This window comes from Myripristis murdjan, chromosome 12 (assembly GCF_902150065.1).
Source record: "Myripristis murdjan chromosome 12, fMyrMur1.1, whole genome shotgun sequence".
In the NCBI taxonomy this organism is placed as follows: domain Eukaryota; kingdom Metazoa; phylum Chordata; class Actinopteri; order Holocentriformes; family Holocentridae; genus Myripristis; species Myripristis murdjan.
Window position 1 is genome coordinate 16639975 of NC_043991.1, and position 24948 is coordinate 16664922.

The window sequence follows — 24948 nt, forward strand, 5'->3', positions numbered from 1 at the left end:
GAGGGAGTTCCAGGGTGAAGGTGGTGTAAAACCATATTTCACATGATGTGTAATACAGTACAGGGGTGAAGGTGATATCAGGTGACCAGGGGCTGTGGGTTGTTGAACCACCGGTGGTTTTGAAGGACAAAGATGATGAGAGAAGAGGAGGGTGTCCGTCTGTAGATCGACAAGTCCAGTATGTGTCAAATCACAGGGCAGACGAGAATGGATGAATCACTGAAAAAAATCATCAATGAAAAGCACTTTGTTTATTATTTGTTTTATGATTTGTTCTTCTTCGACATTGTTATGAAGGAAAGGAAAGAAAAAAATCAGGCAATTATTGTAAATGCGACTAGCAGGAGAAAATTTCTGAGCCAAGCTGCTCTGCCACTGCTTTCCCTCTCCTGCAGTTTCACCAAGCGCAGTGATGAGGGCCTCTGGAGGCTACGTGTTTTGCACAGGGTTCAAGTGATTTTCAAAAGTCCAGTTGGGCAGCATTAAAGCTCTCCAGCACTTTGAAGTGTGGTGGAATGCTAAATATTCACAAAAAAAAAAAAAAAAAAAAAAATCGGACGTGCACTGAACAGGATTAGCATTAGTAAAGAAAATAGAGGAGGTTGAAATTGACAGATAAAGCCTTGACACAGCTTGAAGTGCAACTTGTGCTAACGGACAAATTGCATGTTAGCCCTGGCAGCCTCAGACTTGGTGCAAGCCCATAAATACTGTAGCCTGAGGGGAACGGCCTTGGTTCACACATTGTGCACACATTCCTCTGTGCAATGCAACAGGCATGACAGTGAGGTCACTACCATAACACAGATCCTATCTGAATTCATGCAGTACAGCCATTAAAATAAATTGTCAACAGCTAAAAGGAACTACCCAACACACTTCTCCGAGCACCATCAGTCTGAAGAAATTTGAAGAAATCCATCCCTAATTTACACAATATCACAGCTTTTTATTCTTTGAATCGGTAACAACTTGACACTGATTTTCACACGCTCATTTTAGTGATTTATCTTTCTGGGACATTAGGAAGGCTGAGCTGCCATGATAAGAAATGTACTGGAAAAACAGTCAAGTTGTGTCAAACCTCAAACATGTATGAATAAATATTTTAAATCATAAACCTGTATTATTTTACATTATTTGTTATGATGATGCTAAAAATAACCATTGTTATCATTACCATCATCTTCACCTCCATGGCTGCAGAGATAACTGATCCACTATGAATGAGGTATTTTGTAACTAAAAATGCAATTGTATTATTTTTAATGTAAATTTAAACCTTCTACAGCACACATAAGTGGCCTACAGCTCGTCCATGCTGTAATCTCTTCTACCTGTTACCTGCAATTTTATGATTTTCTATAAGGGTGCTTGGCACAGAGAATCCAGATCCTCAGGCAGATTTTTACATGCTTTTCCACTCACATTTCAGACTTGCTGTAATGATTTTTCTATCAGCTGTGGCTGACCTTCCTTGTACTTTTACTTTGATGTCTTTTCTCTTGCACTGAGATTTCTTGCATCAGTGTTTTCTCTGTTATTGTATTGTAAATGCAATAGAAACCATGATGATGGTAATTAGCCTGGTAGTAATAGCATGCCTATTGCTTTTCTTTTCTTTTTTTTTTTTTTAATCATTAATAGGGATTACAACACACAGCATTTGGGGTCGGGGAGGTTAATCACCGCTGTATCATGTGTGCACATTAGTCATAGTATCACTGTCCAGGTGTGAGGTGTCATTTCCTCATTCAGCTCTCCTGCAGGTAAACTGCTGCGTCTGGCTGCACCCTCCGAGTGACGTCAATGGGATGGGCGGGTCACGTGGTCCCGTCTGCGGGAGACCTGTGGTCTAATGTTACTCAAATGGGAGAAAGAAAGGAAAAGAAAAGGGAGGAAACAAGGTAAGCGAGTTAGCCGCTATATATGTTATATGAAAAGGCCAGACTTGTGCTGCATGCGGTTAGCAGAGCATCGACTGAGGCTGGTTTGTTGTTCGAGGTCGAAAAGTTGCTGTGTTCAAAAGTCAAGCGACACAGTCCGAGTAAAGTTTATGCCTATAGGCGCTGTTGTTATCGTTATCATTTAACAGGAGAAAAACAAGTCATGCAGAGCGACATTTTAGGAGGCCATTGCCATTATACGTTCAGGAAAACACAAGAACATGTCGTGCATAGTCAAATGTAAGTGTTGTGGTGCTGTAGGGCTGGAGCTGAACCCGTATAGGTTAATAGGTATGTTTATTAGGCCACACAGGCCTCCCGTACACGGTTATGGTGACTTTCAGCTCCGTTAAGTTAGTACAAGCTGCTTCGCCCTGCTGTATCGATATCAAGGTGTTACTGCAAACAGCCTCTCCTGATAACAGGGGAAGGCGTCCGTCTGCAGCCAACCTGGAGTTTTTGTAGGCCTGCCTGGAGAGCTGATCCCTTTCACAGAGCAGGCCAAGTGCGTTTAATGCTACAGTGTTGCAGCCACTTCTTCATAAAAGGTCAACAGGAGATGCCACATTAGAAGTGATATGCATGATGCCAAAGCTGTGAACCTGAAGATTAACTTCACATGCAACTCCATACTGTGTGTCAGGTTGTTATAGTCATTAAACTGTAATAATCATTGTATTTTGGTTAGGCACCGTTTTATTTTATTGTTTATTAAGAGTGTATAAGGGGTATTATGGGAGCATATGATGGCCATTCCTGTGATCGATGACATGTGAGAATTTGTTGCAGCAGTTTTTATGTTGATAGCATTTATTATTTTATTTATTTATTTATTTATAAGCATTATACATTTTTGACCTCTCAAAAATAAATAAAAACGGTCAAAAAGCCCTCCAGGATACCGCATTAGGACATCAAGACTTTGAGGAACGCCACAGAAAAATTCATGACTTGATTTGGCGTCAAAAACTTTTGTCATTTGGAGATTGCTGTAGGAATTAAAAATTTCAGCGACTGTGTTCCATAAACTCCTCAGAAACTCCACTTTATGGTCAATATAGCTGGAAAACCAGGCATCCTCTGAATAACCTTGGTGCCTTAGTGCCTGTGTATACCTGTAGGTAAAAATGTCTGCTGTGCAAAAGGTCTGTGTCTGAGGAAATAAATTTAAACCACTGACCGCTGACGTTTGGTTGAGAAAATCAGACTTATTATTGATTTTCTGCAGCCCTTCCCGAGTCATAGGGAATGATTGAATCCATACTAAGCACAGTGTACATAGCTAATGACTAAATGAGCCAACAGTCCATGTTTGTCTTCACAGGTGGCTCCTTGGCACACTGTACGTTCATACAAGGTTTGCATTCTGACCTGCAAGCCAATGTAAGTCGTGTTGAGTGACTGCGTGTGAAAGAGGTAGCTATTCAAGCACAGTATCTTTTTTTTTTTTAAACAATAAAGCTCTCAAGATCATATTCATAAAACAAATGGGCTCTTGTGGGCTGATTTTTTTTTTTTTTTTTATCATGAATGTATTTTTGTGCCACCTGCAACAACTAATGGGCTGATCATTTCTGCCTACAATGCATAATTGGTTGTTACAACAAGGAGGGGGGGTGATTCTGTTTCTTATTTGGTTGTGGCACAAAAATGTATTCTTGCCTGAGCTTGCATGGAGGGTGCCTGGATAACATCTTCACCTACAGGACTCTGGATCTGGAACATCTTTTCTCTGGTGACTTCTGATGCTGGGGATAGTACTAGATGTAAATTTGCTAGATAATCCTGTATCACTAGTTTTGGAGTAAAACAATGTTGCATGAATATTTTATTGATGTCCTTTACATTATCTTATGGCTTCTTCTTTTACGCTTCCATGCTTTCTGCCTGGTGATGACTGTCCTCTGTTAATGGTATATAATATGTCAAAATTTTAATATGTAGGTAGTCTAGTAGATTCTGTTACAAATTGTGATTTTTCTTGATAATTTCTATATTGCTGTTCTGACTGTGAATTGATGTGAATAAAAAGATTAGAAATATATATATATATATATATGTGTGTGTATATATATTTCTAATCTTTTTACTCATTAATTACCATAATTCTAAAACTATAAAGTCCTTAACTTAGTCCAAAATTGCATAACATAATATTAAATTGCACCACTCATGGAATTACAGCAATAGAGAATTGCAATAACAAGTTAGCCCCTAAGTATCGTAAATCATATCATATTGCGCTGTCCCTGCTGATTTTCATTCCTAACTAAGAGTGTAGAATCTTGTTATTTTGATGGAACTAGAAAATTGGCTCACATTAAATGATTGTGTGTTGTGTATGCTTGCTTGCTTGTGTGTGTGTGTATGTGTGTGTGTATACATGTGCACTCTCAGGGACCATCACCTTACTCATGTCATATGAAGACGACTTTTATGGGCACAGTGACCGTGTCCACCAAGCGCCCTACTATGACCAGGTTCCCCAAGGGACTTTACCCAGAGAAGACTCCTATAATCCTCAGCCCCTGAGAGAGCAGAGGGCAGGTCACCTCGCTAAGAGTGCTGACCCCCTACCACCCCCTCCTCTGCCAGACCAGCCACCCGTGGGGCCCAAGTTTGACCCCAGTGGCAGCGAGGACAACGCGGATCCAGACCCCGACCCTGCCTTGGACATCAAACCCGTCCACCGCTTTATCCCCGACTCCTGGAAGAACTTCTTCAGAGGAAGTGGCCGGAGCAGTAACAAACCCTGGTCCATGCCTGCCTCCTCATTTAACAACAACAACAGCAGCAGCAACGGGGTGCGCTGCTCTCCTCCGCACTCGCCCTCTGCTCCCGGATCCTACCACGATCCCTATGGAGGGTCCGGGAGCAGCTACAACTCCCGCAAAGAGCTGTTGGAAGTCCGGGAGCCCCATGAGTCCATTTCAGGGCGCACCCACCACACGGGTTTGACCTATAGTGAGCGAGTGGAGGAGTACCATCAGCGCTACGCCTACATGAAGTCCTGGGCTGGGCTGCTGAGGATTCTGGGGTGCATTGAGCTACTCCTGGGAGCGGCGGTATTTGCCTGCGTCTGTGCTTATATTCACAAGGACAACGAGTGGTTCAACATGATGGGGTACTCCTCTCCTGGGGGAAGTTATGGGACTTTTGGAGGAGGGATGTACGGCGGGGCCTACTACACAGGTCCTAAGACTCCATTTGTGTTGGTGGTGGCAGGACTGGTCTGGCTGGTGACTGTGATAATACTAGTCCTTGGGATGACCATGTACTACCGCACCATCCTCTTGGACTCATCCTGGTGGCCGCTGACTGAGTTTACCATAAACCTCGCCATGGCGGTGCTATACATGGCGGCAGGTAGGTAATACATCGTCTGTCACGATGGAGGAGGAGTTAATCTCAGGTTATTGGAAGTCAAACTATAAATGTCTTTAAATGTCTTGTCTTTTTTTTTTTTTTTTTTCAGGAATTGTGTATGTCCGCGACACAACCCGCGGGGGTCTCTGTTCCTACCCTATGTTCAACAATGCCATAAATGCGGTATTCTGTCGAACTGAGGCCGGCCAGATTGCTGCCATTATTTTCCTCTTTGTCACCATGGTGGTGTATCTGATAGGAGCCATGGTGTGTTTGAAGCTGTGGAGGCACGAAGCCGCACGCAAATATCGGGAGCAGTACAGCCAGGAGGTAAGATCTCAGCAGTGTGTGTTTTTTGTACGTGCTCATATTTTTAGGTCTGTGTTTATTCGTGCTTCGGTCTTATTTTAACTGCATGTTTTTTATATACTGCATATTAGTTTGGTTTGATGGTTTTTGTTTGTTTTTTTGCACAGATGCAGGCAGCAGACATTCAAGGTGCACAGTCCTTGGTAAGCATTCTGAGAGACTTTTTGCTTTCAAGAAATTTGTTGGTTGGTTATTCAGGTTATAACATTCCTAGATGTTACTCAGTGTTTTTATTTTTTTTTATCTGCCTCTAATTTGTAGAAGGTTCTTCATGCTTTCATTTCCTCATGTCCACGTCTCGATTACTGCAACTTCTTCTATTCTGCCCTCCGTAAAAGAAACTCTAAATTGCTTGTAGTAGGGAAGCATGGTATGGATTACTTTCAACCGATAATTACCTGCTTCTCATGTCTGACATCGATAAGATAACTGATAATAATTTCACATTTTTGCATTTTTAAAAAGAAGTTCATACGCTTTAGCTCATGCACACCTAAGTGTAAGAAAGGCTAAGATGTAGTGAGCAAAGATGATTTATATTTCCTCATCTCTGACACTCAACAAGATCAACCACAACCACATGACTCCCATTTTATCTGCTAACTACATTTAATTTGACTTGATTGTTTTTTCTCTCTCTGTAGATGGCTCCGGCTCGCAAACCCAAGGCTCCAGAGCCGATCCACGACTCTACAGTGATTCCTATTCAAGCTGCTCCAAAGCCCGGACCTCCTAAAGTTTTGAAGGGAGCCATACCATCTGGACATATTCCAAAGCCTGTTATCATGCCTGACTACATTGCGTGAGTGCTTGTCTAGTCTGTAAAACCGCACTGACTAACATACTGAGTGAAATAAACAGGTTAAGCCACAGCGGTGTAGAGAAATGTCATACCAACACACTGAAGTCTGTTGTACAGAGTTGTAAAGTATCTGTGATAGATGTCGGTATACTGTGCTGTACTTCCTGTATCTCAACAGAAGCAAATGAAAGAGGCATTTGCAAATCCACTTTGATCAACCAAGCTGAGGCTTGTAATGAAATTTTCATGTTTATATATGCTATTGTTATCTTGAGTCCTGTTTTATTGCTAAGCTTAATTGGATAACCGTTAAGCAACTACAGTATATCTACCATTGTCTAAAAGTTAAATTCAGTACCCCTTAAAGCTTAATTCTTAGGGCAGCCTGTGTTGTAAAGGAATTTCTGAATCTGAAGGAAGTGTAATTGTCTATCTCCATCCTGCAGTAAGTATCCAGCCATCCGGTCTGATGATGAACGGGACCAGTACCGCGCTGTGTTTAATGACCAGTACGCTGAATACAAAGAGCTCCACTCTGAGGTGCAGGCTACTCTCAAGAAGTTTGAGGAGATGGACGCCATGATGCAGAGTCTTCCTCAGCACCCGAGCAGCCAAATGGTGATCACCTGCACCCATCCCTTTAACTTCACAAAATAATTCTCAACTGCATCATTCTCTCGTGTTTCATTCATGTTGGCAGCTGGCAGATTTTCTTTCAGTTTAAAACTTCTTCCACATTAAAGGGCCACCCCAGTTATTTTGCATGTCTAGCCTGATATTTGCAAATTGTATAAACTTCACATTTCTGCTTATCTTTTCCCAAAGAAAGCAGTCATATTTTGGAACTCCCCATATCATTTTTCCTACTTCTCATCCAGCTGCTGCGATATGCAAATGAACTTATAGAGATTTCAGACTTTCTTCACACTAGCGTTCAGCAAGGGAAAAGAAAAAATTATTATAAAGTACAGAAAATAACACAAAGTATATCTGATGTACAGGTGAGCTCCACACACCTTGCCATTACATTTAAACATGTTTCACCGCATTTTCACGATGGAAGTTACTCACAATACGAAAAGTGAGACTATTTCTGGTTTCCCTTCAATTTCACAGTTCCATGTTATTTCACATTTGTGACAAGAACTAATTTTCAACACCGAGATTGTCATTTCTACACACGTAACATGAAAATGTGTTATATGGTTTCATGTGAGTGTAAATGAAGCATGAGACAGAGTCAAATTGTGTCTCATGAATATTGCAACCAGTTTTGTTGTTGTTCAGCCATGCCTCATTTCCTCATCCCAAAACTTCCTCTGTCTTTGTTTCCTGTTCCTGCTGTACTTCCCCTCCACCCTCAAATTCCTTCCCTGCCCCATGTTATATTTCATGGCGTCAGTTGTTTGCTCTTGATTTGTGTCAGGAATTTTGTATTTTAGTCTTACGACCCAATTTTAACACTGCTTCTCTCTTTTCCAGGAGTTCGATCGCATTAACAGAATCCTTCAGGAGTACCAGAAGAAGAAAAACGTGAGTCCGTTGTCGTGTCTTGTCATTGTTGGTTGTTTACACGTGCTGCATAGCGAAGTGGCCTTGTCTTAGTTGCTCGTGTTAAATAACAGTACACAGGCTTGGCTGCCTCTCTGCCGTCATTGATGAAGTTTTTCGGGCTGAAAATCTCTAGCCGCTCAGAATACAATCCGTTTTTGTAGCTCAATATATTAATTACCTTTTCAAACATACACAGCAGTAAATGCATTGTGTCTGTCAGTGAAAATAAACGGCACGTCCAGTAGAGAGGCTTGATACTGTAATACATTCATTGGGGAAAAGGAAAAGATCTTGCAGAGTGATAAGAATATAAATAGCTGCTTCAGAACATTGTTGAATTTGCATGTTTAATGCACAGCAAGTGACTGGTTTGCCTGATTTGTCTGAGAGTAAAATCCTTGTCACTCTGCCTCTACTGTACCGTCCCAGGATCCCACTTTTCTTGAGAAGAAGGAGCGCTGTGAGTACCTGAAGAACAAACTCTCGCACATCAAACAGAGGATCCAACAATATGATAAAGTCATGGAGTGGAATGACGGCTACAGCTAAACTACTGCTGCTCCTCTGCCTTGGGAGGCCACTCAAAAGACATTCAGGTGGAGGAATACTGTGGGAACCACTGGACTAGAACCACAGCAGGCGGATAGTAGTGAGAAGTTGTATTGGCACTGATCTTTCCAGTCTGTGTTGTCTGTCACATCTGCACAGCGGTTACGTAGCTGTCAGCAGTTTAGTGTGTGTGTGTGTGTGTGTATTTATGTGTGTGCGTGCCTGTGAGCATGCACACTGCAACCAAAGGGGGAAATGTGTTTACTTTTCTACTTAAAATGGTCTGAATATGCAAAAGATGCAATGTGTGTGTGTGATACTGTGACTGTGTTTGTACCTGGGGCTCACTACTTCATTTCATGAATAACACTGGGATCTGACCTGAATGTTTCCTGTTATCAGCCTTAAGGAGTGAGACGCCTGCATATTTTTCTTTGTTTCTTAACCAAAATAAAATGGTTAAGAACCAAACCAAAATGAAATAACTCGTAATTTAACATTTTTTCTTCCTCCTGTCTATGTACTTAAGTCTTCAGGTTTATTTAATTTGCCTGCACAAGCTTTACAGCTACTGACGTACAGCTCATGAAAGGTTCACATCCCAGCCGAATCACTGAACTGCCGTTAAGATTGTTTTGATTGCACATGATGATTTTATGTTTAACTGTTTGACAGATGTCTGAATTGAGAACTATGCATTTCCCACAGGGGTGATAATGGCATTACTAAGTAATTGTCAACAGGTAATGTGTGTTTTTTAATGCTTACTACTGACTTTGTTCTACCATTTCATAAACATTTTATAATTGTACTCACTTTCAACTTATGTTTTAATATTTTAGTGCCTTACTATGTAAGCCTTATGCCTTAACATATTCATTTGATCCTCCTTATACCACTTTGTTACCATGTAATGTCTTAAAATACAGCTGATAGTTAACGCTCTTTATTAATTGATCACTATCACAAGTTCTACATCCTTCTGACTTTTATGTTACCAAATATAATTGTAAATACATGGCTGTGTCCATTTTTTAAAAAATAAATTAATTAATAAAACTGTACTTGCTGCCTTCTGAATACATTTTGGCTGAGGCACTTTCAGCTTTTGGTCTGCTCCTTTATTTATCAACAGCCACGTGTAAATTGTAGTTCTGGACTTGGGACAAAAATGACAACGGTGCACTGATGCGTTTATGAAGCTTGTGAAAAGAGGCATACTAATCCTATAATCAGTTCTAGTATACCACACAGAAGTCACAGTAAAACTAAGTGTATAGAGAGTGTATATATAAACTGTTGGAACAACATAGCCTATGGTAATGTTTACACAGTCCCTTAAGCGTTTTTCACTGCAGCCATTTTGACATGAAACAGCAGGGTAAACACTGGGTTTATGACATTAATTTTGGTTCCATTCCATAGAAATAACTGGAAAGTAACCTTAATTATTTTCATTATTGACACCTGTGTTTACCCTGCTGTTTCATGTCAAAATGGCTGCTGTGAAAAAGCCTTGCTGTGAAAAAACCTTGAGAAGAGATAGTGTGTAGTGTAAGTCTCTAAGTACAGGGATATTATTGGAGTAGCAATACTGTAGGATCTCTTATCTATAAACTTAAGCAACTAATAATTAGCAGTATGTTTTAGTACTAGATGTATAGTGATGTTTATTCATCAAGTCTATATAACCCATATGTTTAGTAATTCTTAAGTAACTAGTAACTAGTATTAATCCCATGTTGGTTAGAAAGTGAGCGATTCATGATCAAACCTTTCTTACTGCTAATGATACCTTAATTGTACTTACTAGTTTATGTACCTGTAAGTAAAGTGGAAAATAATTCTGTGTTATTCAATTGTCTATGATCTATTCATAGCATGAAAAAATAAATAAAAGTGGAAGCAAGACTACTGACGCTGCCCCCGAAACAAGTTCTGGTTTTGTAAAATATCTAACGACTGTAAAGTTACACCATTTTCCTCACAAGGCAGCACTTTGCCTAGCTTTGTGGCACTTTAAAGGTGTAGTATGCAAAATTAGAATTAAGAAATTTTGGAATACGCACATAATTGAGCAGTACTGTATTGAACTGCATTAATGCTGTTATGGTGACAGATTTTTCAGAAGCAGGCATTTTACAATAGCAACGTTCAGGTGAAATGTTATTGTGATGTCTCACGTCACCTTTAAAATGTGCAACTAATGATTAATTTATAGATTAAACAGGTGCTGCCGGGAGATATGTCAATGTACAATAATTTCTTAATATCTGAGAAAGGACCTGCCTTTGTCAGGCTCAATGCAGAAGTTCCCCCACCGTGGCAGGCCACCATGGTAAGACCATCACCAGCAATGTTTAGCATATTTTTTTTAAACAATCAGTTTTATCAAATCAGATGTAGGCTAGCTTATTTCTGCCAAGACATGCCTTCATTATCAAAGTGACAAAAAGCGATTTGTGGTCTTGTGCAGAGTGAGAGGTGGACAGACACACTGCTGCGTGTAGTATTCCTATTGTCATCCATTAATGTCGCTGCTGCTGAAAATATGGCCACCCAGATGATGACACTGAGTAAACCGACTGTATTAATTTGTAAGGCAGGTGGACCAAACATCAGGCAGCACTCAAATTCCTATCTGAAGGTAAAGGAAACAGTCAAATGGACTTTTTTTATGAGTGCACACCTTCCCTCCATGACTTATGATGGCTCAATTTAGATAACAATCCAAACAATGACAGGTCAAAAATGGCATAGTCTGTGACGTTGACATGTTTTTGCAGTCGACAGTAGGCTGCCTTTCAAAAAAAAAAAAAAAAAAAAAAAAAAAAATCAACTGTTGAATGTGCAACTTTAAAATGTAGACATTTTTACCATTTTATGGGGCCCTTACCGTGACTGGCAAAGACATGTGGTGATCTGAAAATGCTGCAATAATGACAATTCTGTTTAAAAATTGTGCTGATGTAAGCCTTCAGCAAAACCAGAACTTCCTTTAAGAGCCATAAAAATTGCAATAAAATGTCAGAAAAACTCCTGTTTCCTCTATTTGTTCATGTTCATGTTTTATTTACAGCGCTTTTGCCTCCACTGAACAGGGGTGGAGATGAAATTTCAAAAGTATTTTATTTGGTGCATGCAAACAATTATATTCTTTTTTTTCTCCAATAAATAGTGACAGTTACACCAGCAGTATCTGGTTAACTCCACATTTCCCCATATAAGTCCATTCACAAATTGTTTTCCATTTTACATACGGATTCATTAAATAATAATGGTAAACATCTCATTACTTAGCCTACTATTAATGCTTGTACATACATCACTCACAGAGTGAACAACACCATGTGTGAATGTTTACTTATTTAATCATAATTTAACCTTTGGGTACTCCATGATTGATGAATAAATAAAATGTCAACAAAATATTATTATTATGTATTATTCAGTACTATAATTTATTATCACTCATTAATAACTTGGTCCACTTACATGTCTAGTAATTGATTTATTTATCAAGACTCATTATCATTATCAGCAACAGAAACTGTAAGTCACAATTGGAATAGTATAGTCAGAGGTGGAAAGAGTACTACATATTGCTACTCAAGTAGAAATACTGTCACTTGTTACTTACCTGATATTTTACTACTGTAAATTTGAATTTTTAATCGTGCACCTTCTATTGGACATTGGAAATGACAAAAAGTAGAACCAACAAAATAGAATCAGATTCTTCTTCTCATCTTTGCTGATGGACAGTTCATTGTCTTTGCTCATTTGTTCTCTAATGGATGTAATTTAAAATGTAGTGAAGTACAATACTGAAACAAAAATGTACTTCTGTAAAAGTAAAATCACTGACTTTAAAAAAAAATACTCAATAATTACAAGTTCACAAAAAAGATACTCATTTACAGCAACACGACTTAATCTAAATAGTGACCTCCACCTCTGATTATAGTCGCACTATAATGATAGAGGATAGAAACAACAGCAGCAGCAAAAGGTACAATAAGAGCAGAATGAGTTTATTGTTGGTGAGTCGCTGAGGAAATATAATATTATAGGAACGGGATATAAAAGTGATTTCTCATTGTACTTTCTGAATCCAGCCTCATGAATTAGTCTGAAACTATTCCTGAAGTTGTGATCTGTCACCCAGTGCTAAGTGGCAGGTTGCTGGCCGCGGGCACGCGTATTGCAGCGCGGCCACATCAGGCGCGTCCACGGCTGGGACGAGGTGTGTCAGATGAGAGGGGGCGGGTCCGAGTTGACGGTGCGCTGCTTTGCTCAAGGTGTGGCCTTGTTTTTATTATCTACGGGCAGTTTCAACTGAAATATTTCAGGCGAGGACAGAACCAGCGACAGGTGAGTGTCTCGACCTCTGCTTTGTGGCGTTAAAACCAAAGTCTCCACTGAATTTGAAGAGATTAAGATACCTGACTCTGTTACCTGTATGAGCCACAGGTGTGTTGTTGGATACAGGTGAAATCGCACGGCAGCGTGTTTTGGTCTGACAGTAGTGCTGGAAAATTGGTTTGATAGAAATATCATGAAAAGTCTTACTTTAACTGGATTTATTATTATTATTATTATTATTATTATTTATTGTTAATTATACGTTTACCTATATTAGCTCAGTAGTAATCACCACAGATTAAGAGGTGTCTTTGTTTCACACTGTTTCGTGTCAGTCTGCTAATTGATCATTTAAAATCATATGACATGATGTTGTAAAATTATATCACATTTTATTTTCCGTTTATCTTTATTTTGAAGGAGCTCAGTTTAACCACAGAAGTCCTCTTGTCGATCCTGCGTGTGAAGCAGCAGAAGATTCAGCAATGTCCTCCAGGCCCAAGGACAGTCCGCCTCCTTATGAGTCAGACAATGGATAGTGAGTCTTTTTCCAATCAATACAATATATATAAATCTATCCTATTTCTGTTATGTTTTTCAAATATGGTTATGAATAACTGCCAGTCACATTATAGTGGATTTCTCACCTTCAGAGTCAGGTGAGTATGGGTTGTCACATGTTTCTCTCTGTTCGCAGTAACATCCCACCCCAGCCAGCTTACTCCTATTACCCAGATGATGAGTTCCTTCATTTCTACCGCTGGACATCTCCTCCGGGCATCATCAAAATCATGGCCATCATCGCCGTCGTACTGTGTGTGGCCATTTTTGCTTGTGTTGCCTCCACGCTGGCTTGGGACACCCAGATGGGTCTGAGTGGCTTTGGGGGCATTGGAGGAGGCTATGGGGGCTATCAGCCGGGATATGGCACCGGTGGGTACGGCTCTTTTGGTGGTGGAGGATATGGAGCTGGAAACAACTACGGCTACGGTTCACTAGGAGGTAACTACACCGACCCTCGAAAGGGCAAGGCCTTCCTCATCGCTATGGCAGCCATCACCTTCATCGCAGTCCTGGCCGTCTTCATCATAATTGTGTCTCGGCAAGGCCTGTCTCAGTCGAGGAGGTTCTATCTGGCTGTGGTGATCGTGTGCGCCATCCTTGCGCTGCTGATGTTTATAGCCACCATAGTGTATCTCATGGCAGTGAACCCCACGGCCCAGTCGTCTGGATCGGTCTATTCCAGCCAGATAACCGGCCTGTGTGCCCAATTCCAGCAACCGCAGGTTTCAGGAGCGTTTGTCAACCAGTACCTCTACCACTACTGTGTTGTGGAGCCACAAGAGGTGAGTGCAAAGACTTAGCCGTGTGTCCCTGTTTCACCTCATCCAAGATCTGTTTTCTGTGTCAGGACTATTGTATTGTGTGTGTCAGTATCTGCACAGCTACATGCACCAGGAGTGTGTGATACAAGCATCTGTGTGTGTTTTTCCCAACACTGTGGTCCATCTGTTGTGGCAGGCGATCGCGGTGGTGTTTGGCTTCCTGGTTACTGCAGCTCTGATCATCATTCTGGTGTTTGCGCTCAAGACCCGTCAGAAAATCCAGAACTATGGAAAGAGCAACATTTTGTGGAGGAGGGTGAAGGAAGTGGATGAGGTAGCGCCACCTCAGGACGTCGAGGCATGGGTGAGTTTGATGATTTGTTCTGTTACCAAATCTCCCATCCAGAAATTAGCATAGTTTTGATAGAAGTGGCTGCCTAAATGATGTAACAAGTCCCCGGTCACTTTGTGCAGCCAGCCAGATCAAGAGGCTTTAACAAGCCAAGTCGGTGTGTGGCTGCCTGCTTGTGTAAAGCGTAGCAGGAGTGTGTGAGCTGAAGTAGTTCAACCTGTTTGGTGACAGTCACCTGTATATGAGAGGGGGGAGGGGAAGTGTGGAGCAACAAGCCTCTCTGACTGCCTTGTGTGCCTGGTTTCTGGGTGTGGCATGTTGATGAAGATAGTTTCAATGTAATGTTGTCATGCTGCACACTCAGTTGAACAATATAAGATCCAGATTTATTGCTGTCAGTAGGCTATATTTTGGAAATCAGCAAATGCAACTTAAAAATCTTTATGTCATGATGAATCGTGATTTCTGAGTCTATTTTTAGCAGCCTTTCTTCCACATGCTTGCCTGATCAGTGACTAACAGATGAGACATGTTGGTGATAATGATGGTGTGATTCAGCGCAAGAAGTTTAGTTCACTCCAGAGCAGTTCAGAGGAAGAACCGGTCCGACTTGCATTCAAAGCCACAAATCCCAAAAGTGCGCAGACACACAACACCAGGACAGCAACATGATACTGTGAGCCCAAGGCATTTCAGTGCAACTTGTGGAAACCAGTCTAAAAACACTGAGACAGTGTCACTACAGTGATCTGCAGAGACTTCGGCCCTATAGACCGTTGTTTCTGGAATGTACAGTAAAGGGTGTAGATGCATAATTTAAGGCCTCTTGCAAGTCCGTGCCTGTTTAGCTTAGCTCAGTCGATAAAGGTCCAACAGATGTTAGTTTTCTTTGTGGATGCCAAACAATTGATTTCAAATCTGTTACAGATGGAAGCACGCTGCAGAATATTTAGAGTAACTTGTGCTGGGTTTGTGAGCTAAACTGGAATGACTGTTTTTCCCTTGTGTTCAAAACAGTGTAGGAACACCACAGAAATCTGTCACCCAAATTACACCCTTTAATGCCATTATCTTCCACTACTACTACTACTAAAATATAGAAATGCAGCTCAAAGTACTGTGCAATATAGAAATTACATCTACTAAGTGCTTCACATGTAAATACAGACATTGAATGAACATCAAAACAATGATAGTATGCCATAAGTAATGTAACATGAAAAGGCCATTAGGATGGTCGGTAACGTTGGATTTTGTTTCCACACCAGTGGACTGTCCTTATGCATTTACATTTATAGGTCTAGTAGAATTTAAAGCTGTTCAAATATTGTGTAAAGCAAGTCGTAACACACTTCCTGGTAACGTACAAAAAATGTTTTCAAATAGGGACAGGAGCAGCAATTTAAGAGGAGAATGCTATTTCAAATACAGTATGTTAATTCCATGCTGAAGACGATGTGCATTTGAGTTTGTGGGGTAAAACTTTGGAATAGTCGATATTTGGAAATGAACTCTGTACAGATTCAAAGCAGTTTAAAAGTAACTTTTACTTTTTTTTGACAATTATAAAATGTAAAATGACCATTAAATTCATATTGTGTCAGTCTTTGGGTTGTTTGAAAATGATGATATGCTTCTTGTTTATTGGTTAGTTGTGATTATTGAACGGACACAGTAAAGCATATAGCATTATTATCAGTAGTAGTAGTAGTATTTAGGTTACATGTTCACAATATTCAACAATGCTGAAGCTTTTCTATCTAATGAAGCAATTATATACTGATTGACGTATGGCACATGTTGCTAATCTGTTTGTGTTTTTCCCGTTTTATTTTTGATCTCCAAAGGTGAACAATGTGTCAGTCGTTCCCGAAGAGATGCCAATGTCGAACTACCCCGCGCATTTAGCAGGGTCCAGGAGCCACCTCGATGACAACAGCACAAACTATGACAAGCCACCGTACAGCTACACCCCGGAGTGAGTACACGCACATACACTCTCTCTCTCTCTCTCTCTCACACACACACACACACGCACATGCAGGGGCTCTATGCTGTTTCACATGTGAACACTTGCTAATAACGGGGGATGTTTGCAGCCCACATGGGGGCGCATGATGTCATTTGCACCGTGTGCCAGGATACTGCAGATGGCAGCACAGAGAGTGCCAAGCTCAGCAAGGATTTGTTTGTGGTGCATTTTTTTAAATCTAGCTGTGTTGTTTTTCCCAGACTGCTGCTGTAGAATGGCTTGCCAGAACATGTTCACATGAAAAAAACAAAAAAACAAATAGAAAAACAGGAACCTGTGTGTGTGTGTGTGTGTGTGTGTTTTCAGCAGAGGTCGACAAACATGCTGCACATTTACCGACTGTATTTCAGTGGAATGAACCTTCATTCCTAGGTTTGCTTTTCACAGTTTTGGCAAAATAGTGACGGGATTCATGAGGCCATGTAGTCTGTTCCAGTTTCAGCTTAAAAAAAAAAAAAAAAAGACAGTGAATCACATTTCCCAGCCGTGTCAAATACCTCTGTGCTGATGAGGAAACATTTAACAAGCAAACACATAAAGAAAACACAAAGTCATTGTTCTCCTTTGCTGTACTCATCTGACATGAGCGAGTTGTGAGATCGTCACCACGTTGGCATGATCTGTATTTACACTTCCTGCTCTCTTAAGGGAAGGAATGTAGGAGACTTGATTATTGCATGTGAGCTCATAAATGTAAAGATAAAGGAGGATAAAATACCGACTCAAACAGAATTGGGCTGGGTGATATGTCAACATGTTGATACCGTGATATGAGACTAGATATCGTCTGGGATTTTGGATATTGTTGCATTGTGATACAGCACAAATGTCTTTTCCTGGTTTTAAAGTCTGCATTACAGTAAAGGGATGCAATTTTTTTTTATTCATCTTGGTAACCATCATTAATAAATGATAAACTGATAATAATAAAAACACTAGTAACAATAACGATTGATAATGGTTGATTATAATACCTTGTTAAATGGGTAATAAATATCTTACTTTGTAAACCATCTATGGACATTATTTGGATGGCTATTATAAAGTTGTAGCTACTGCTTGTTGTAATAATACTTAGTTAATGACAATTAGCCACAAGTGTTATAGTGTTAAAGTCTTATTAAATATATGATTCATCTATCTATGTAATGTTTGTAGATAAAACAAGAAAAATGCATTGTTTGTTAACTGAAAATAACTGTTATGTAAAAATTAATATACCATCCATTTAGCATTTATCAGTGATGGTTATTATAAAATGTTACCCATCAAAAATCAGCCGTACAATATTAATTTCAAGGTATTTGGTCAAAGATTTTGTGATGTTAGATTTTGTCCATATCATCCAGCTCTAAAACAATATAAATTGACCACAAATACATTTTCTTGGATTCCTGCTAAGTGCTCATAATTTCAGGGATGTAGCATGAGTCATGGCCTCAAAAATCACTGCAAATTGGTCAAAGCCACAGGCCTGAGCTGGGAATAGCAGCAGTAATCATAGCTTTTCTGTTGTGTTTCAACACACTCCCTGTATGATTAATCCGACTCTCCTCCTTTCTCTCAGGCCTCCAGTGGAGGACCGTGAGCTTGTGCGAAACGGCACCCCCTACAGCGGGAACCCAGAGGTGGCCAGCTCAGCCGGGAAGCCCAAGAAGAAGCGCCGGCCACGTCGCCGAGCCAACGGACAGGACTACGACACGGACTACGCCTCCTCTGGAGACGAGCTGGACGACAACGACTTCGACAGGTACAAAGGAATCATGGACTTTTTCACCTCAGCCGCCGGCATGACAGGAAGTCGAGGCTGTGGTGCTGTGATGGCATAATTTTGACATGTTTTTGCTGTTTTTTTTAAAAAAAATTGTTCCTTCTGTTACTCTCCATCTACTACAGTGAATTTCCTCCCATAGCGAATGAGCAGGAGCGTGCTGACTACAAGCGCGAGTTTGACCGCGACCACCAAGAATACAAAGACCTTCAGGCAGAGCTGGATGCCATCAACAAGAATCTGTCAGATGTCGACAAAGAGCTGGACGAGCTGCAGGAGGGCAGCCCGCAGTTCCTGGTGAGATATTAAAGGAAAACCCTTTTTTTAGGCATTGGGATGTGTGGGTCCTCAAATGATTTCTGCAACCTTACATCAAATTCAGACCCACCTCACCTGCTGTTCAATACAAATAAGCTGAAGCTTCAGTTTGGGCCACCAGCAAATATGGCTTAAATAGACACTGCACTCCATTTGAGGCCAAAATCTATCAGTGCAGTGATTGATTCCTTACAGAAAAATAACCAAAGTCACTGGGTGAAAGGTCTCCGGTCAAACATTTTTGAAGCAATATGCTCAACAATGCACTACTCATCAGATATCATTTTGATTTTTGCTTTTATGCTTCACCACTCATACAGTCCAGGACCGTTTGTGCAGAATGTACAGAATCAGAATCAGAATCAATGTTAATGGCTAAATGTGTTTGGGGCTCTAGTGCTTAAATATCACACAAAGTAATGGGTAGAAGAAAAAAAAGGGAAAAAAGAGACAGAAATAGGAATAATGAAGCTTAGTTTTAGACCAATAATTAAATATATGTTTTTTTTTTTTTTTTTTTACAAAGGTAATGACCAACATAGAAGTCCATATATATAAGATAACACTATTTTATCATTTACCCCAGAAGCAAATTTTCACTTGCACTAAATCCCATGCAGCTTCATTTTAACCAGCATCAATAATCAAAATGTTTTAAATGTCTAGTTGATGTAAAATTTCTCACTGGGAAGAACATTAGTGGCTTTAGAACTTATTAAGTTGTTTTTTTTTTTTTTTTTTTTTTTTTTTTTTTGTCACGTTGTACATCTTTAATTAAAGCAACTTTGCTTCAGATGATAACAATAAAGCCCTGCACTGAGAGTTGGGGGGTCAAAATATTTCACAGGTACAGCAGCGCACCAAATGAAGCATTTTGTATCCATGAAATGGATAACAAACAGTCACAGCGAGAAGGTGTTATCCTCTGGAAACTTTCACTGAAAACTCCCTCCTGGTTAGATATTAGTGTTGTAATTGTTTCCAATGCCCTATATTCTCTCTACAGGATGCACTGGATGAGTACCACAGACTTAAAGACATTAAAAAGGTATGTGCGGTGCAGCAATTGATATTACCATATCTAATGTACAAATAAAACATCTTTTTTTACTGAAGGCATACTTCATACTTTAAGGGGCTTTCTATATTTCTTTCTGTTGTTCCCACAGTCTGCAGATTACCAGATGAAGAAGCGCAGGTGTAAATATCTGAAGGGCAAGCTGTCTCATATCAAGAGGATGGTCAGCGATTATGACCGCAGGGCCTGAACCTTTCCTCCAAGATTACACTTGTGTCCCCGACCGAGGGGCTGGATGAGCTCTGGAGTGCGCTGGAGGCTTTACTGACAGTCACCAAGCCTGAGGAGCATCGTGTAAAGGATGGACCTGCTGGTGTCATGCCAGTCTAAGCTGTGCATGGAAGCTCTCGCGGTCTTCCTGAACTCACAGCAGGTGAAAATTTTTAAGGGCTGTTGTTGGAATTTTTGAACCGTGGAAAACAAATTTTCTGTCTTGTATTATGCCCACATTTGTATTTTGAATATCAGCTGCCATGGATACTGTTATCCTGATATCTTGATATTTATTTTTCCTTATGCAATCTGTATGCATTTGTCTAACAAAGCTTCTAGTTTGAGGAGTGAACACATGAACACATTATTAACACAAGTCCATTTTTACTACCAGTTGCTTATAATGACTCAGGTTGAGATGATCCGTTTTACTGTCTTTTTATTATTTTTAGTTTGTAATAAATTTTTTTAGGTCAGTGTAAACATGTAAATATGTGGGAAATACTGTGATGTTCTTAATATTCTAATAGCATTTTTTTTTAAGTGTGTTATGGTATTTTTCTTTGTACAAGCCACACAACAGACAGGACACTTCACAATGATAATGCATTTTTAATGCTCACTGCTTTTTTTAACAGCTACTTTTTACAAGTCTACTTTCATAATGATTTGTGATACTTTTATTGTAATAAATTGATTTATTAACCATTGCTCTCTTCTTACACAGTATACATATGTACTTGACTGTACTAATACACTGATTATCATCTTACTGCTGAGATGGTTTTAAAGGACCACGCTGGTGATTTTGCATGTTCAGTATAATATCTACAAACTTTTATGCTGATCATTTCTCAAAGGAAGCAGTCGTATTTTAGAATTCCCAAATGATTTTTCCTCCCTTTTAGTCAGCCGATGGTTTCTTCGCACCAGTTTTCCATCACCGTAATAAAGTTGTCCACATTAGTTTTCCCTAAAAGCAGCAGGACTGTTTTTTGATGACTTGACACTGGGTGGAGTGGGTGAGGCGGTCTCTCTGCCAGGGAAAATAGTCCCCAGGGAAACATTTGCTTTCCACAGCCAATTATCAGGTCTATGTTTTATGAATGGAGACGACTTTGTTAGCCACAGAAGCAGAACATCATAAGGTGGCTTTTTCAACCAAAAATTCCAGTTTGAAAATGGAAGGATTTTAATTATATGTTGTGAAATATTATATGTCGGTAGTACGCTCGCATGATTTGTATAGTGGTTTGCTGCAATGTAAAATGTGGGGAAATTGTAGTAAATGGACCAAACATTCAAAATCACTGATATGGTCCTTTAAGTAAAGCATTGTGGCTGATCACACCTTCTCACAGAAGATTATTGAGGAAAGATGGAGCGAATCAACAAACACCAATTTGGGAAAAACAAAAAACAAAAACGCATAACCTTAATGGTTTCTGCAGAACTGAGGCACGCTGACAACTGCAAGTTCACAGTTTACAGTGACAGAACTCAGCACATTGAAGCACAGAGAGGCAAATACGAACATTGTTACATCCTTCAGATTTTTTAAGAGATCTCTTTGAGCTTCCTCACTGAATTTCACAGCACACAAAATTTGCATGACAACATATTTTATGCTGAAGTACGCTGATGAACACTGTTGCTATCCTTTCTCTCAGGCTTCCTCCGGTTGTATTTGTTTCTATTGACGTATATCCCATTAAGCTTTTGTTTTGAACTGCTCTGTCTGCATGGAGTGTCTCCTCAGCAGCATCGCCCGGGTTGGCTCTCTGGGAGGCCCAGGGGGAGCAGAAGGAATCAATGTTTTTAGGCCAGCCTCTGTCCCACAGAAACCCCTACCACTGGAGCTGGGATCATACATGTTCGGGATGTGTGCGTTGGGGGAGTTGATGTTCAGAGGTGGCAGAGACCTGGGCCGGGACTGGGAGTTGTAATCTAAGAAGAAGGCTGCGGACCCCCTGCGCTCAAACCCAGAACGGACACTTCTGGTCGGACCTGAGGCCAGCAGCGACTCCCTGGAGCCCAGCGTGGTGGAGGAGCGCAATTTGACCAGCCTCTTACCCTCCGCCAGGTCTTTTTCTCTCTGCTGGGGCTCCTCAGGAAGATTCTGTGTCTGTACGGCTAGCTGTGGATCAGAGCTGTAGAGGTCAGCCCCCAGCTTGCGCCTCTGAATGATGTTATGCAAGCTGGAAGATGCCATGTTGTGGAGTGGACTGCTGACATTTTTGCCAACTGGAAAGGAGGAGGAAGAGGTGAGCGAACTGAGGTTTTGAGAGTGGAGGTCAGGATGGGAGGCAGAGTGGGATGAGGAAAGACCTGGTAAAGATGCTTTATGTCCTAGTAGATCACTACATCCTGATTTTCCCTTTTCCTCTCCCTCTACCTGGATCTCATTTCCTTCCTCCTTTGCCAAACTTCCTTCAGACTTGTTTATGCCATCGGTGGTTGAATTCATGCTTCTTATCTGTTCGGTGGAGCAGTTACACGTCTGAGAGGTGCTGCAGTAGTTTTCACCAGCAGCACCTCTCAGAGTGGGATATCCAAGAGAGAGATCCTCCTTCAGGTTGAGTTCTGGAAGGTTTTCTGTGGATGAGGGGCCTGAATGAGGCTTCTGGGCCAGCAGAGAAGCTGGGATTTTTAGCCAGGGCTCAGAGTTCAACCTCAGGAGGGGCTGCTGCAGTCTACTTGCCTCCCCTTCGCCTAGCGCTCGAAATCGTGATGGGGAACATGGATGAGAGCAGACACCGCTACTGCCAGAACACTGGCTCTCCTTAAAGGAGAAGGCCTGCTTTGCAGAACTTGAGAAAGAAGAGACGCACTGGGGGGAGGCAATGAGCTGGATTTCAGAGGGGGATGTAGGCGCTGCTAACGGCATTTTACCTGTCTGATCAAGTTGACCAAGAGGAAGCATGCTGAGATACTGCTTGGCTTGCAGTTTCCCACAGGGGAATTTGTCAATAGTTATTATGATCACTTCCTTACCCTTGGCCTTGCATGTGTCAAGCAATAATTTCAGAACTGTCCGGTCACCGGCTGTGACCGCATAGACCAGTGCTGACATCCCAGACCGATCCTCCAGGCCAACATCTGCTCCGCTGGCCAGGAGCAAAGACACCACCTCAGACCCAGCCTGCTCTCTGCAGGCGTGCATCAAGGCGGACCGGCCAGCCTTGTCCTGGATGTTGGGGTCCGCTCCTCTCTCCAGCAAATACTGGACTAGTTTGACCCGGCTGGCGCTCTGGGCGTCAGTATGCTGGGTCCTGCAGGCCACCATCAGGGGTGTCTGTCCTTGGCCATCACTCTCATTGATGTAAGCCCCTCCCTCCAGAAGCAGCCGCGCAAGCCGCAGGCGACGAAGGAAAACGGCTCTTAGCAAAGGGTTGCCTGAATCCACAGCTGCCCCGGAAATGCATCCCTCTCCCTCCATGGCTCTCCCTCTGCTGGACACACCTGGCAGTTTTGGAGATGCAGCAGGGCAGGTTTCTGCAGGTAGCAAAAAAATACTTTTAGCGAATTATCCAGAATCAGAGTAAATTTATTTGAACAAAAATATATTTTCACATTGCTTCTGCATATAAAAAAAACAACCCAAAAACCTCAAAAGTACAAGAAAAACAAAATCAATAAGACTCAAATGACCATCATTGAGCAGACCTTGAAACTACTGTGGTGGAAAAAAAAATCTACCTAAATGTGTTTTCACATTCTTGTGGTGTACTGCATGAAGCACCTGCCCTCCGCTTTATCAGTAAATTCATTATTTGTATGTGGGAAATCAGTGGCTATCATGTCTGAAAGAAGACATAAAATTCTTGGTTTTATTGCTTGCTGATAGGATCTATTCCATGAACAGCTCCTTCTCATGTGGTTGTCCTCTCCAGCCCAAGGAGAGGCAGACAGTTTCTATCAGCCTTTGTACTGTGTCCTTGCTTTTTTCTATCAGACCGGCTGAAATGGTTGTTGCCTGTGCTTCAGACAGTAAGATAAGGTTTTTTGTGGATTACAGGCCATGAAATAATTATTGTATATGTATATATATATATATATGTATATATATATTGCATACAGAGCAATAGAGATAGATACATGCCATTGTACAGGTTGAATCTTTTTATGGTTCACCTTTTTTGCAAAGTATAAAAGGTTATCAAATGTATGTGTATCTGTTTGTGTGTGTGTGTGTGTGTGTGTGTGTGTGTGTGTATGTGTGTGTGTGCCATAATGAATCTCTAATGACTCTATTTTGTGTTGAGATTGAAAGACCCACTGAGCAGAAGGAACAGTGTCGCATGTGGGCGTCATAAGAGGCAGGAGAGTCATCTTTGTCTCGCTTCAGGTCAGAGAAAAACATCACCAGGAAGGGCTTTTAAAAGTGTTAGGGGAACAGTATATGCAAGTTGTGTCAGTAAAAAAAAAAAAAAAAACAACTTACCCTCATTATGAGGCGCCTTCACAGATTTCCACTTGCCAGGACTTTTAGTTAGTGTGTGCTTGTGTGTGTGTGTGTGTGTGTGTGTGTGTGTGTGTGTGTGTGTGGAGGGGGTGGTGGGGCTGCTAGGTAGGCAGGACTCAGAGTAAGGTCAAGTCCATTTGGTGAAAATGGTCTACCGGTGTCAATCAAACACCACTCAAACTGAATGAGCCTGCACAATATGGCCAGACATTTTTCACACTGCAGTTCCGATCAGTGCCTTTCTCTTTGATGCAGCAGGTTACAATGTGTCATTTCTGAGTGTGTTTTTATTTGTGTGCATGCCTTAATGTACACTGTAACCGAAACAGTGCCTAACATTTAACGCTATGTATCGTTCAGCATCTATATTTGCCCTTAGCAATGTCCTAATCTCTGTTGTGTAACACATGGGTAATCTGCAGTGTGTTTTTATTCAAAATTCA

General features: G+C 41.0%; 3 protein-coding genes across 7 annotated transcripts; 2 read left to right on the top strand and 1 right to left on the bottom strand.

Annotated features, from left to right (window-relative positions):
• Window positions 1-1819: 1819 nt before the first annotated feature.
• On the top strand, window positions 1820-20123 carry marveld2a (MARVEL domain containing 2a). 4 transcript variants are annotated; one of them, XR_003929130.1, is made up of 11 exons: window positions 1820-1907; window positions 3271-3362; window positions 4344-5312; window positions 5422-5642; window positions 5789-5824; window positions 6326-6483; window positions 6930-7101; window positions 7966-8016; window positions 8467-9100; window positions 14831-14835; window positions 20113-20123. XR_003929130.1 is itself a non-coding variant. In XM_030065714.1 (9 exons), exons 3-9 carry the CDS (start codon window positions 4361-4363, stop codon window positions 8584-8586), a joined length of 1710 nt encoding a protein of 569 aa, XP_029921574.1. In that variant the 5' UTR covers window positions 1820-1907; window positions 3271-3379; window positions 4344-4360; the 3' UTR covers window positions 8587-9648. The 4 variants fall into 4 exon arrangements, 3 of the variants coding, with proteins under 3 accessions (XP_029921574.1, XP_029921572.1, XP_029921573.1); XM_030065714.1 differs by lacking the exons at window positions 14831-14835; window positions 20113-20123 and having other exon boundaries at window positions 3271-3379; window positions 8467-9648; XM_030065712.1 differs by lacking the exons at window positions 14831-14835; window positions 20113-20123 and having other exon boundaries at window positions 8467-9648.
• On the top strand, window positions 12840-20750 carry oclna (occludin a). Of its 2 annotated transcripts, none has more exons than XM_030065715.1 (9): window positions 12840-12960; window positions 13372-13489; window positions 13649-14297; window positions 14473-14640; window positions 16476-16606; window positions 18228-18410; window positions 18557-18728; window positions 19756-19797; window positions 19919-20750. In XM_030065715.1, exons 2-9 carry the CDS (start codon window positions 13437-13439, stop codon window positions 20015-20017), a joined length of 1497 nt encoding a protein of 498 aa, XP_029921575.1. In that variant the 5' UTR covers window positions 12840-12960; window positions 13372-13436; the 3' UTR covers window positions 20018-20750. The 2 variants fall into 2 exon arrangements, with proteins under 2 accessions (XP_029921575.1, XP_029921576.1); XM_030065716.1 differs by lacking the exon at window positions 12840-12960 and adding an exon at window positions 13041-13059.
• A 1001-nt stretch (window positions 20751-21751) lies between these two features.
• On the bottom strand, window positions 21752-23479 carry ankrd34ba (ankyrin repeat domain 34Ba). Its single transcript, XM_030065843.1, has one exon. It carries the CDS (start codon window positions 23477-23479, stop codon window positions 21752-21754), a length of 1728 nt encoding a protein of 575 aa, XP_029921703.1.
• Between the last annotated feature and the right edge of the window lie 1469 nt (window positions 23480-24948).

What these genes read in the sequence shown, in the direction of transcription:
- marveld2a (XM_030065714.1), top strand. Translation starts at nt 4,361, where the DNA reads ATGTCATATGAAGACGACTTTTATGGGCACAGTGACCGTGTCCACCAA. An exon ending in GGTGCTATACATGGCGGCAG is followed by an intron (nt 5,313 to 5,421) that starts GTAGGTAATACA and finishes TTTTTTTTTCAG; the next exon opens with GAATTGTGTATGTCCGCGAC. An exon ending in AGCACCCGAGCAGCCAAATG is followed by an intron (nt 7,102 to 7,965) that starts GTGATCACCTGC and finishes TCTCTTTTCCAG; the next exon opens with GAGTTCGATCGCATTAACAG.
- oclna (XM_030065715.1), top strand. Translation starts at nt 13,437, where the DNA reads ATGTCCTCCAGGCCCAAGGACAGTCCGCCTCCTTATGAGTCAGACAAT. An exon ending in TATGAGTCAGACAATGGATA is followed by an intron (nt 13,490 to 13,648) that starts GTGAGTCTTTTT and finishes CTCTGTTCGCAG; the next exon opens with TAACATCCCACCCCAGCCAG. An exon ending in CCGTACAGCTACACCCCGGA is followed by an intron (nt 16,607 to 18,227) that starts GTGAGTACACGC and finishes CCTTTCTCTCAG; the next exon opens with GCCTCCAGTGGAGGACCGTG.
- ankrd34ba (XM_030065843.1), bottom strand. Translation starts at nt 23,479, where the DNA reads ATGGAGGGAGAGGGATGCATTTCCGGGGCAGCTGTGGATTCAGGCAAC.